We start from the raw sequence: 12628 nt of genomic DNA on the forward strand, positions 1-12628 counted from the left end.
TGACTAGCACCTTTGGTGCATAATGCAAGACTTGTGAGATGAGAGTGAAGGAGCTTGTTCAGTGCTCTTCCTCATCATTGTCTAGCTTGTTGCCATCCTCTGCCTTGTCCTTGGACTCTCTTTCACCAAGTAGGCAGAAGAAAAAGGGGATTTCTCAGGCCTTGTTTAAGAAATCTAGGAAGACTGAAGCTTTCTCTTCCTTCTTGGAGGAGATCACGGTGCAGGGTCACCAGTGTGTGCTTGTTGTGCCTCTGGTTAGGCAGGTTCCTCTGGACCTATCCAGTTAGACACAAGGTCTGGTGCTGCCTTGTCCTTCAGTGTTCACACTTAGACAAGTCTGCAAGTTTCACTTGTTCAGTGTTTGCTTGTTTTTGGTGATAGGGTGTGAGTAGCTGTCAGAGATACAACCCTTCTCCCCACTCTTCCAAGAGGTTACATAGTGAGGGGCATGCACAACCTGTTTGCTGTGTGTACGCTCGGTCTAAGGATCATGCTCACTTCAGCAGCATTGTAGGTTCTTCTTGCTTTTCGGGAGGGCATAAAGGGGATCTGCACCACCTTCTTGCTCTCCACATGCCTGGTTAGTCCAACTGCTCCCACTTGAGGGAGAGATCTTTGATCTCTGCCACTTCTCTGTAAGTACCCAAGCTTTGTTCCAGACGGGACAATATCTTGTCTATGCACTAAAAGCCTATTGTAAGCCTGGAGGTGTGAATTCAGAGCGACTGGACTACCCTATCATCCTTAGCTCTCTTTGGAGAGCAGTGTTTAGGCCACAGTACAAGCTGGAATCGAACAAGATACAGGTGAATACACATCTCCATCCAGTCTTAGTATTAGTTTCTTGAAAGCTTGTCCCTCTGTCCTCCCTCTTTTAAAAAGTGGGAGGATGTGGTAGAGCTTATTTCTACGGTTACTTGGTAACAGTTAAAACAGCTGCCGTACAGGAGATGTCATGGTTCTCTGAAATATTTTCCTTATATGAGCGTCCTTCCTTAATACAGGGGTACTCAGCTTCTGGGTCCTACTATTCTGGTCAGCATTTCACCAGACTGGTAAGAGGTTACAAGAGTCAGGATATCCCCTGTGTGCAAGGCAGCCAGAAGCATGGAAATTCCTTGGTGGCTTTCAGCTCCAGTCAGTTGCAGGAACTAACCCTCCACTTAAGGGGCAAGTCTCCCTTATAATAAAAGGTGAAGGTTTGTATTTCTTTAGGAACAAATGACACATTTTAAAAGTAATTTGTATTTTTCTTAGGTATACGAACAAGAGCCTCTAAAATGTTGAACTTTAACTGCCACATTCAATCCCTGCAACTGAAGGAAAAGTGAGTAATGATGGAAGGTGAGTGATGGGTATTCCCCCACTCACCCCCGTCTCCACCAGATAACTGCCTTGTTACCAAATTCAGTTGCTGATCCAGGTAGTACTGAAGAATACTCTTATATGTAAAAGGCTCTGGTTTGTATACCTATAAAATATACAGATTACTTATAAGATTTTTGTATTTACTGACAATCACAAGTATATTAATCATATTTTATTAAGGGACATGTGCATTATGAAAACTTGTAATTAAATTATGATACACAGCACAAGAGAGAAAGAGAAGTATGAATGTTTACAAAAGCTGCAGATTACATGTACTTGACAAATGAACTGAAAACACTGTACATGTAAATTTAATAAGAGTATTTTTGTCACAGCATACTGTCATTAATGTGCATATTTTGTATTTCTCAAAAGATATATGTAAATATTTTTTATTTCACCCATTTCTAATGTCATAGGTACCTTCTTACACAGTATTTCTCTTTTAGGAACACTGTACAAAAAATTTATAACTAAAATATCATGTACTATATAAAATGTATGCCTGGCAATCATAGGATTGCAAGGGCATTAATTGCCTGTACATCATACTTTTCCATTTATTTTGAAGAAGTTCATATGTATGATTAAACTACTTTTTAATGTAAATACATAGGAGCATTCATATTAAGTATCATAACACACCATATACAATGAGCATTTGTGTATATATATTGATAACTAAGAACTGTTGTGCAATAAGATGAAAATTTATATTTAAAGAAAAGAAACAAAATGTTTGTTTGGATATGTAGTCAGTGAATTTGCCTGACATATCCTAGGTTGCAAGTGTGCATTGAAGGATCCCAATGCATGTTCCTGCAGGATTTTTTGTGTTTTAGATATTTCATTGTCCGTAAATATCAAGATAACTTTATTTTATAAACTGTCAATAGACAAGTATCTCTTCGATGATATCAGCACACCACTGCTCTTGTCAATCTCGGCACAATGTGGACATATAATGCACAACTCTGTTAGGATCATCACTTCTTAGTTCAGTTCTGTTCCCTGTAGGGATGTGCTGGAGTGGAACTGATCAGTTTCCCTCCAACTCACTTATTGAGTGCAGAGTTGTAGCACTTTCTCTACATATAATATGTCAGATTTCTGTTAGTCTTAGCGGACTGACCAATTTAAAACACCCTGCCACTCTCCTGCCTGATGCCAGTTAACCACCTTGTAACCAAGCTTGAATAATTGTTTCCAGTGGCACCAGGAATACTCCTTTATAAAAGGTTCTGGTCTGTATATCTGGGAAAAATACAGATTTGATATTTTTTGCCGGTGCAACATGCATGGTGCACTTGCTCTGTCATGTTTCTGATATTTGTTGATTATAGTAGTTCATATATTATCTAATAGTAGATGTTTTCCAAATTGTCGGTACAATATTTTCAAAGTTCAATATACCCCTTTGTCATTTTCATATCTTTTAGCCATATAGAATTAACGTAGTATGGCAAACTTTTTTATCGCAAAAATTCAGTTTTTTGTGCCATTCGTGACAACTTCATAGGGTTATCCATGGTCTTTCTTTAACCTTAACTTTGAGACCATTGTGTAGAGTATTAGATGTAAGGTCAAATTTTTCATCCTAGGATATTGTCATCATTTGTCTTTACTGTTTGCTAAATTACTTTTGGTGAGAAATGACTCTTTATCATAAAAATTATGAATATGGTTACTGTGAGCTTTAGACTGAAACATTCTCTTATCTGAATTCTTTAGTCCCAGATTTTTTAAAGAAATAAATTAATAGAATTAATCGGTCTCATGTAACTTCTACTTTAGAGGAGCTTTTGCAGCTTAAATCACCATCTGTGTAGAAATAACTTTGGCTTACTACACTTCAATTACAAACAGTACTATATTATTACTTATGAATATTTTTTCTTGCCATTTCACAAACTTTCTTTTCCAAGGTTCTTGGGACTTACCTAGAATTGGAAGTTAATACTCATGCTGGCTTTGAGCAAATCTGCCTAAAACCACACTCAGCTGTCAAAAATATTTACTAACTTTAGCAAGCTCTACATGAGTGTGCAATAATTCCATAAGTGATGTTCTTATTAGCACACTTTTCATTTAGTTACTGTTATACAGACTTATTACACTGTAGGCGAAGTATAGTTCACCTTTAAAACACTAAAATTCATGCAGTCACACTGCAAATTTTTCAATAAAACCAGCTTGGATGCCATACAACTTGGATTTAACCTGAATAACAGACACTTTAAATCATGAGCCTTGCTAAGGTTGGTTGCTCCTTTAACAAAACTTAAGTAGTAACTTTGGGTGAATTTAAATTTGTTATTGTGAAATTATTTATATCTCCTTTCAGAAATAACGTGTTTGAAAACTAACAATGATTCTGCATAGATTGGTGTGCAAATATTAGATTAAATGTGTTGTAGTTCAAGTTTATGAATTTCCAACATTTGATTGTGGATAATTTTCCTTAATATTAGTAGGAATTTACAGGCAGCAGTAGTGCTTTAATGCTGTTGTAGACTCAAAGGAGTTGATGTTTTGTAATGATTTGCATATATTAGCTCTGAAATATATTTTGCTAATTGAAACCATGATCATCCCTTTATTGCATCACAGATATTTGACAAAAAATTTTACTTTAAGCAATGTCGTGAAAATTGATTGCTTTAGTAGATATAGATAAAATATGCACGACACATTTTGGAGGATGTGTAATGCTTTTTACATCATCATTCACCAAATGTGTTAAATCTAAAAAATTATGAATTCTTTATGTTCAGCCATCCAGTATTGGCACTGGATCTTTAAGATGATGGGTACTTTTTATTGCCACCCGTTATTTTATGATACTTCTGATTTCTGCAATGATAGCTTAGTTTAGCATTACTGTTTAACATTTGTCTTTATCACCAGTCCACTTGATGGTGGTTTCTTTAGAATTAAAATAAGAACTCTGTATTTACGGTTTAGATTATCGTTATACCACAAAATTTTTGTTTGTCATTTATGCAAGTTATGTTGCTGAACAGTGATTCTTTCTTGTAGGAGCTGTCCCATTACCAGGACTGACAGGTCATGGAGTTCAGGCACCTATGGGTGGCATGCCAGTTGCTGCACCTATGGTCTCGGCTCCAGCAGCTACAGCAGCTCCAATGGTTCCTACTGCAATGGTTAGGCCCCCAGTTGCCCCAGTGGCCCAGCCTGCTGTACCTGTGGCTCCAGTGGCCCAGCCTATACCCTTGGTTCCTGTAGGTCAGCCATCAGTGCCAATGGTCCCAGCTGTTCCTGCTTCAGTGCCTATGGGCACAGCTCCTATAGTGCCAGTTCAACCTCAGGTGGGTGGTATGACTGATTAGCACATTCTTTTCTTGGTACAGTGTAGTTATACAGTACTCCATACCTTGGTAGTTCTCTCTCTCTCTCTCTCTCTCTCTCTCTCTCTCTCTCAGCCCTTTTATAATATATTAATCTCTTATTACTTCTATGTAATATGCATAATATTTTATAAAATATGCATTGCACTGCACACTCACATTGCCCTTTTATAATATATATGTATTACAGTTGTCTCTTATTGCTTCCATGTAATTTGCATAATATTTTATAAAATATGCATTGCACTACGCACTTACATTTTTACCTGAAACATTCTTTGTTTTGTCATTGAAATGAGACTGAGTCAGTCACTAGAAAAGGCCAAACACAGTATAAATTCTCTCTTTTTGAGAAATGTCTGGCTAGTTCTTTATAGGAAACAGCAAAAATTTGCTGCAAAGTACAGAAATGTTAACAGTCATTGTTGTATAGTTTCATATTTTGAGGAGCATTTTTATTTCCCCATGACAGTATTTTATTTCTGAGGAAAAAATTGTTGGTATGAATTCTGGCAATAAGGAAATAGGCCATCTAGGAAGAGTAACCATGTAATATTCCATCATTTTCATCTTTTGATCTCAATAGATGGGAGGAGTAGGACAAATTCCAAATGTTCCTGTTGCATCTGCTGCTCCACCAGTTGTTCCAGGTGCTCCTACTGCTTCAACAATGCAACGCACAGGCAGCCAAGAGTCTGGGTAAAGATGACAAAATCATGCATTCTCTGTTATTTTATATCATGGTGTCTTAAATGCTGTTTGTGTCTATAGCAAGAGTTTGGATAATGAAGCTGCAGTAAGTAGATTAGAGTTTTTTTTAAATGTTGAAACCAGTCAAGAACTTTGGTAGCTGTGTGACGGAAAGGATTTCCTAATTGTTGCATCTTTACTAAAAGTGTAAAAACTACATTTTCTTACATTTCAGAGGATCACAGACTCCTGTTGAGTGGGCAATACCCCAAGCAAGCAAGCTTAAATTTACACAGGTCTTTAACATGTCTGATAGAGCAAAAACTGGCTTTTTATCGGGGGCACAAGCTCGTAACATTTTAATCCAGTCTCAGTTGCCTCAGCAGTCACTGGCACAGATATGGTTTGTATATTGTATTCTTTTGTATTTTGTGATTTTCTTGAAGCACTTTATTTATATTAAGTTATACACTATTCGTTATTTATAGAAGTGCTTTTCACTTTTCTTTTGAGTGTTGTAACCTTTAATCTTTGGTTACCATGGAGTGTTATGTGGATATATACAAGAATTTTAATTGTATAATTTTGAACTATTTTGAATATTTTTCTTTCGTGCAGGGTGCTCTCAGATGTAGATAATGATGGCCGCTTGTCTTGCGAGGAATTTGTGCTTGCCATGTATCTGTGTGAATCTGCTAAGGCTGGTAACAAAATTCCAACTGCATTGCCACCAGAATTGATACCACCTACCCATCGACGACAGCGCACTGCTAGTGTTCAGTCAGGGGGCTCTGGAGGAACCCCTGTTTCAGATGTCATTGGTGCTGGTGTTGTTGACAGTAAGTTTTCAAAAGTTGCCCCTGGTTTTTTAAGCATTTTTATTTTATAAAATTTTTCACAGTAGTATCATAAGGGGAAGAAAAGTGGTTGTGAAATAGGTAGGTATAAGATTTATTTAGGTGGAAATCTAGGAGTTTCAGTGATTGAAAGGCAAGAAGTGTAAGGCACTAAGAAACAGTATAGAGAAAAGGAAAGGGGAAAAACTATGAAGAGAAGAGGAGAGAGAAACTTGAGAAGATAGTGGGCTTAGCAGTTCAAAGAGCTAGAGAGAAGTTAAAAAGAAAGTTAGGAACAAAGGAAGTGAAAAGGATATTTGCAGTTACAAAATTTATCAAACTCAAGGCAAAAGCAAAGACTAGATCTGGGTCCATCTCGATTAAGTTTCATCAAAGATAGAGAAGGAAATATCTTGCATAAGGGCTCAGACACAAAACAAAGGTGGTCAGATTATTATCAGCATCTTTTAAACAGAAAATGAAGAAGTGAATTTGAAAGACGTAGGTGGGCCAGTGATGGAGATACATTGTATGGAAGTAAAGAAGGCTGTAAGTAAAATAAAAAATGGCAAAGCATAAGGTTTTTGAAAGATGCAAATTGTAACACTGAAGGTACTTGGTATAGAGGGGGAAGAATGGATACTGGTTAAGGGGAATCTGGGATGAGGAAGTAATGCCAAATGACCAGGAAGAACATCTGATGGTAAATATATTTAAACAGAAGGGAGATATGGAGTGTGGTAATTATAAAGGCATCATACTAACAGAATATTAGTTAAAGTTTTAGAAAGACTACTTGATGAGAGATTATATATGAGCGATAGTGTTCATGGGTGAACAGCGGTATTGTTTCATCGGAGGGAGAAGTACAGTTGATGATGTCTTTATAATAAGATAGTTACAGGAAAAGAGGCTGGAGATATGATGTTATTCTTTGGGTTAAAAGTTTAGGGCTTCAGGACATTTAAATTGAAACAGTTATATTAAAATTCCAAAAATTTTTTGTTACTGTGTTTTTCAGATTCCTTGAAGACAGAAGAAGGGAGAACTTTGAGAAAGGTCAGGCAGAACTAGAGAGGCGACGGAAAGCTTTGCTTGATGCGCAAAGACGAGAGACAGAAGAAAGATTACGAAGGTAATTAAGAATGAAGAGTAAAGGGTGTGCGACACCTTCTTACATGGAAGCCAAAATTTCTCAGGTTTTTAATTGCTATGTATGAGGAGAATTGCTGTGGGACCAAGATGATACTGTTACCCAGTCTTATAACATCAAATCAACTTTATGTAGTGTCATATTTTATAAATTTATTTCTACATTAGAGTAAGTGTTATTGTTAGAGAATATTAATCTTAGCTTACTGTAATGATGCCTTATAGACTTTACTTTGTGAGGGCTACAACTTAATAGCTCATTTTGAGAGAAAGTTGCCAGTTATGCATAATAATGCTAATAATAATATTATATTTATAATAATTTCATGACCCATTAAGGTAATAGGGCATCAGGCACTCTTATTTTATAACTTTGTCTGTTAGTCTTTTAAAATGCCCTTTTACTGAGAAAGTTTGAGTTAAAGTTGTTTAGTATTGATGACATTTGCTGGATTTATCAGGAAAACGGCACATATGAGAAAATCATTTACTTCTAGATTACAAAAGCTAAAAAATTTGAGGCAATTAACATTTTATCCTAGTGCAGTAGGACCTGCTTATTGCAGGAATATACCAAAGGCAAAAGGTTAAGGAGTTGCACCGTAGAATGAGGGTATATATTGCCTGACTGAAGAAGGGACTGTCATACTTAGTGGGAGCATTCTTTTCAAGTAACTTGGATAGTTCTACACAGAATAAGGCCCCTTATTGTTGTTTGGTTGAAATGAACAAATGAGAATTGAACGGTTATCTTGAACTACTGAAACTAGGAAGTACTGTTAGCTGTTGCTCAGTTAAGACATACATGAAGTGAGATTCGTTGCTACAGGGGGCATGAAGGAGGTTGATGCACATCGATAACCTGCCGAGGTTTATAGGGAATACTACAGTCGACTTTTAAATCCGGAGTCTGTGGTCAGCATCTTCCATAATCTGGAACTTTTTTAATCAATCACCATTAGTTCTTGACAGCTACAAGGGTGGTGCCATGATGATGTTTTTTTTTTTTTTTGATTTTCAGATTTTGGAACGAAGCTTTTTCTCTGTAAAATACACAAGCACAGTTTATTTCCAACAAAAACATTCTGTGAAACTAAAAAATATACAACATACAAAAGATATGTAATTTTGCATATATACTTGAGTATCATCCCATCCTGTGTATCATGCAATCATTAAAATTTTTTTCCAAACATGATTTCATCATATACATCTTGTATAGTGCAAGATGTATTTTCAGTAGATACACTAAGCTTGGCTCTCTGCCTGTCTCAGTTTGTGTAGATATCATTGATAATGCATAATATATCTGAGTTAGCCTTTAACTAATAAATAAGCCTAGAAGCAAAATTTCATTATTAAAAGCAAGTCTTCATACATTAAATCAAGCTTACCAACTTTGTGACTTGTCTAGAATCCGTACTACACTATTATAATTAACAACCACTTACTACTGCATGTAAGACACTGGTATAAACAACAGCAATTACTGACTTAAACAGTCGAATTGAAAAACAACCATTTGCTGTCAGTTACCATAAATAACCCGTTTATTAAGGTTTGCACATTTTCAGTGGTGACTTCAGGAATAAAAATAAATCTATTCATCCTTCAGGCAATGGAGAGGAAAGTGTTATGAAAGTATGCCACTAAATGTATGGTTACAGCTGTGGCTGGAAGAAATTAATACTGTACAATGTGCGAGGCCTCAGAACATTTTGGAAGAGGCCAAGCAACATCTGATACTGAAATTACACCATTACTTCATTTAACTTACTGCATTTATAAATAAGTAAAGTTGCATTTTTAAACCAGCTTTGATAATTCGAAAAAACGAATCTGAAGAAATGCATTTTCATTTGCAACTAATGGCTGTGATGATGTGGTCAAAACACAATCAGCTGATAATTTTAAGAATAAAACATCAGAATGCAAATGGTGCCTGATCACTATGTTTGCCCAGATTATAATACGATAATAATGTATGGCACACTAATTGCATACATTATGTTAAAAAGCAGTTTATTAAAATTATTATTCTTCATACAACTGTATCATATGACTTTTACAAATGGATATGTTGGTATAAAAGAAACCTAACCATGGCCAATAATATCTCTCTCTCTCTCTCTCTCTCTCTCTCTCTCTCTCTCTCTCTCTCTCTCTCTCTCTCTCTCTCTCTCTCACTCTCTCTCACACACAAGTTTTGCTAGAAAATGACAGTCAGAAAAGCTTGAACTGCCAGAAGAAAGCAGTGAAGGTGCCAGGAGATCAGAATTCGACAGTGTGCTCAGAAAGTGATTTAGCTGTGACGTAGCAAAGATCTAAGCATTTCTTAGGAGATGCTTAAAGAGCTATTAAAATTTTCAAGGGACTCAACCCAATGAATAACTGGTTATTCATAAGCCTTGTTCTACTTTTGGTAGAAATATATATGTGGAATGAGCTGGCAGACTTTTTTTTTGTAAATAAGGGTTTATACAGTGATTTTTGTCATCTGGGATTTTCTGTGGTCCAGCAATGGCCTGTCCCAGAGTGCCAGTTTAAAGAGTCAGACTTTACTGTTTTTTGGGTAGTGTCTAGGGATTATTAGACTTGTACATATTGGCAAAAAAATGCATATGTAATGATGAATGATAGTTTTGTATCGTGACTTGTAAAGCCCATTACACTTTAAATTCTTATATTTTCTATTTATATTGTTGCTAGTAGTTTTTCATTGTAAATTTTTGAAGAGAAAAGTGTGGTTTTGTGCAAAAATAAATTAGGATATTTTCCCTCACTTGGTATAGCTTACAAAGCAGTTTGTAAGTTCTTATGCAATATGGAATTATTCTTCAGAGCCTGAAGAAGAAGCTAAACGTGAAAAGGCCAGGCTTGAGGCTGAGCGTCGCAGACAAAGAAGAGCTTGAGAGAAATGCAACGCCAGCAGGATTGAAGCACAAAAGAACAAGAAAGAAAAGAGACAGAAGAAATGAGGAGAGCAAGCACGAAAGTAAGTATTCTTGATGTTTTCTTTGCAGTTTATAGTGTGCTTAGTCTAATGGAAGTGTCAGCAGTTGACTTACATTACATTAGTCATGAAGGGGATTCTTTGGTACAGCATTACCATTAACATACTAGCTTTTCCCTTAACATGGTTAGGCATGGAGTGAGTTTGGTCCATGCTCAGTCCAGTATTCTTCTAGCCTGAATTCATATCAGGGTATATCAAATGGAAAATAGAATTTTGGTACTGAACTAAAATGAGAAGCAATATGATGCCTATATGCCATGACTGCTAAGTTCTAAGGGTAATCTTTGATACACTGTTGAACTGGATAGCAAACATTGCACATATAATAACTGTGAAAGGTAAAACTATTTTAAACTTGGTAAGAAACCTCTCACATGCAACAAGGAGAACTAACAGACCAACTCTGATTACTATTCAGAGATTTTCCTATGTATTTTAGACTTTGGAAAGCCAAATTCGTGGCTCAGCATCAGACTCAAAATCAAAAAGCAAGATCCAGTCCACAATGAAGAATTCAGAATCAGCACTGGGGGACTCAAGCCCTCCCCAAACAAATCCATACAGGCAGTCCCCGGTTATCAGCGGGGTTCTGTTTCTGAGGGTGTGATGATAACCGAAAATCGGTGATTTTCGGGGATTATCGGCACCAAAAAGCGCCGATTTTCGGTTATGGGCACTTCTGCTAGGTATGTATCAGTGCCAATACCCAATTATCAGCACTGATAAGCGGAAAATGGTGATTTTCGGGGGTTATCGGCGCCAAAAATTTCGGTTATCGGTGCCAATACCCAATTATCAAAATGAAATAGCGGAAATCGGTGGTTTTGATTGCGAAAATTGCCATAAAACGGTTCATTGCTAAGCTTGAGCAAATCATTGCAGAGGACTGCCTGTACAAGTCAAAAGTGGTGAACCTCTTCTTGCCAACTAAAGAGCTTCCCAGTCAAAGATACATTTTTATTGACAACCATCTTCCACTATTCCCAGTTAGAGCTAACAAAATTTTAAACTCTATAAATGTAAATGTGATAATTCTGCAGTCACTAGAATTTCCTCCTCCTGGGATTATGCATGAACTGCATGTTTGTACACTCTTGTACTATATCCAAAAGTTTAGCATTTACCACTGAACATCATAACATATACTAGAACATGTAAGATTTATAGGCCTGCATCACACAATCTATACAAATGGATTCAAATCTTCCTCGCATGTACGATTTATTGAAATATCTAATACAGTAATGTAATAAGCCAGTTCTCATTACCCTGCATCTGTTGCCACAGCAGCATTGTCTATATGGTCACCAGTTACAGTTGATAAAAACGTGATACCATAGCAGGTAATTTTCAGTGACCCTATTGGTCCTTTAGAAGTCCTTCAAAATTATTTTCCTAAAAATCCTTAAGGTCATCAGCTTAAGTTTTCATCCTACAAATTATATGAAGCTGGTATAAATGTTGAAATGTTGGGTTCCTACTCTTGTAGGCATTAGAGGGGATGAGGCTGCTGATAAGTCAGCCAAGATGCAGTTACTATGAATAGATCAAGTGTATCTGTCCCTGTCAATAATTTGTTGCATTTTATTAAACTCATCATCTTTAGTATATGGCAGGAATTTTTTACTATGGACCTGACAGCACTCAATGAAAATGTTAAACCAGCTCTTGGATTTTGGTCAAAAGGATTCAACACTGAAGTAATATTATCCTGTCTTCAAACTGACTAAATTCATCTGACTTATGGGTATTTGATGAATAACCCACACAACCCAATCCCTGAATGTAGAGAATGCACATCAGCACTAACAGTTAAAAATATCTTTAGTGACTGTACAACTTCCAACCAACAATGTATATCAAGTATTGGAAACAAATTTGTGAAAGAAATTTTGTCAGTCTTCAACATTGTCAGTTTATCCAATTAATGAGTTTTTAAGGAGTAGCATTATATGTTAAATAAGAGCTAACATGTTTCATCTAGAACAACTCCTTTGAACTAACCCTGTAAGAATTAAGAAAGTTAACTCATTGGTCTAGGTAAACTATTTATTAATATTACTGTGATGATAATCTTAACAGTCATGGGTCTTCATCTGTCTCTTTTTCCACGATTTCTTGAATCATCCATTTGTCCTGCTGCTTCCATTTTTACTGCTGCATTTTTACTGCTTTCCTGACCAACAGGTTCTAGT

General features: G+C 36.3%; 2 protein-coding genes across 26 annotated transcripts in view; both read left to right on the top strand.

Annotated features, from left to right (window-relative positions):
• LOC136847772 (intersectin-1-like) overlaps window positions 1-6444 on the top strand; it is a 45909-nt gene extending 39465 nt beyond the window's left edge. Inside the window, exons 6-9 of the mRNA XM_067119677.1 lie at window positions 4411-4700; window positions 5326-5438; window positions 5665-5832; window positions 6048-6444. Of these exons, the coding sequence (XP_066975778.1) occupies window positions 4411-4700; window positions 5326-5438; window positions 5665-5832; window positions 6048-6318 (842 nt within the window). The 3' untranslated portion in view covers window positions 6319-6444. The remainder of the gene's footprint in view (window positions 1-4410; window positions 4701-5325; window positions 5439-5664; window positions 5833-6047) is intronic.
• Window positions 6445-7286: 842 nt separating this feature from the next.
• Window positions 7287-12628, top strand: part of LOC136847770 (intersectin-1-like) — a 189529-nt gene continuing 184187 nt past the window's right edge. For 24 of the 25 annotated variants that reach the window (XR_010855833.1, XR_010855834.1, XM_067119653.1 and 21 more), the window contains exon 1: window positions 10300-10412. The gene's annotated coding sequence lies outside the window, so the exon portion shown is untranslated. Of the gene's footprint in view, window positions 7401-10258; window positions 10413-12628 lie in introns of those variants that run through there. The other variant, XM_067119672.1, reaches the window with a different exon arrangement.

Source organism: Macrobrachium rosenbergii, chromosome 17 (genome assembly GCF_040412425.1).
Source record: "Macrobrachium rosenbergii isolate ZJJX-2024 chromosome 17, ASM4041242v1, whole genome shotgun sequence".
NCBI classification, from domain to species: Eukaryota; Metazoa; Arthropoda; class Malacostraca; order Decapoda; family Palaemonidae; genus Macrobrachium; species Macrobrachium rosenbergii.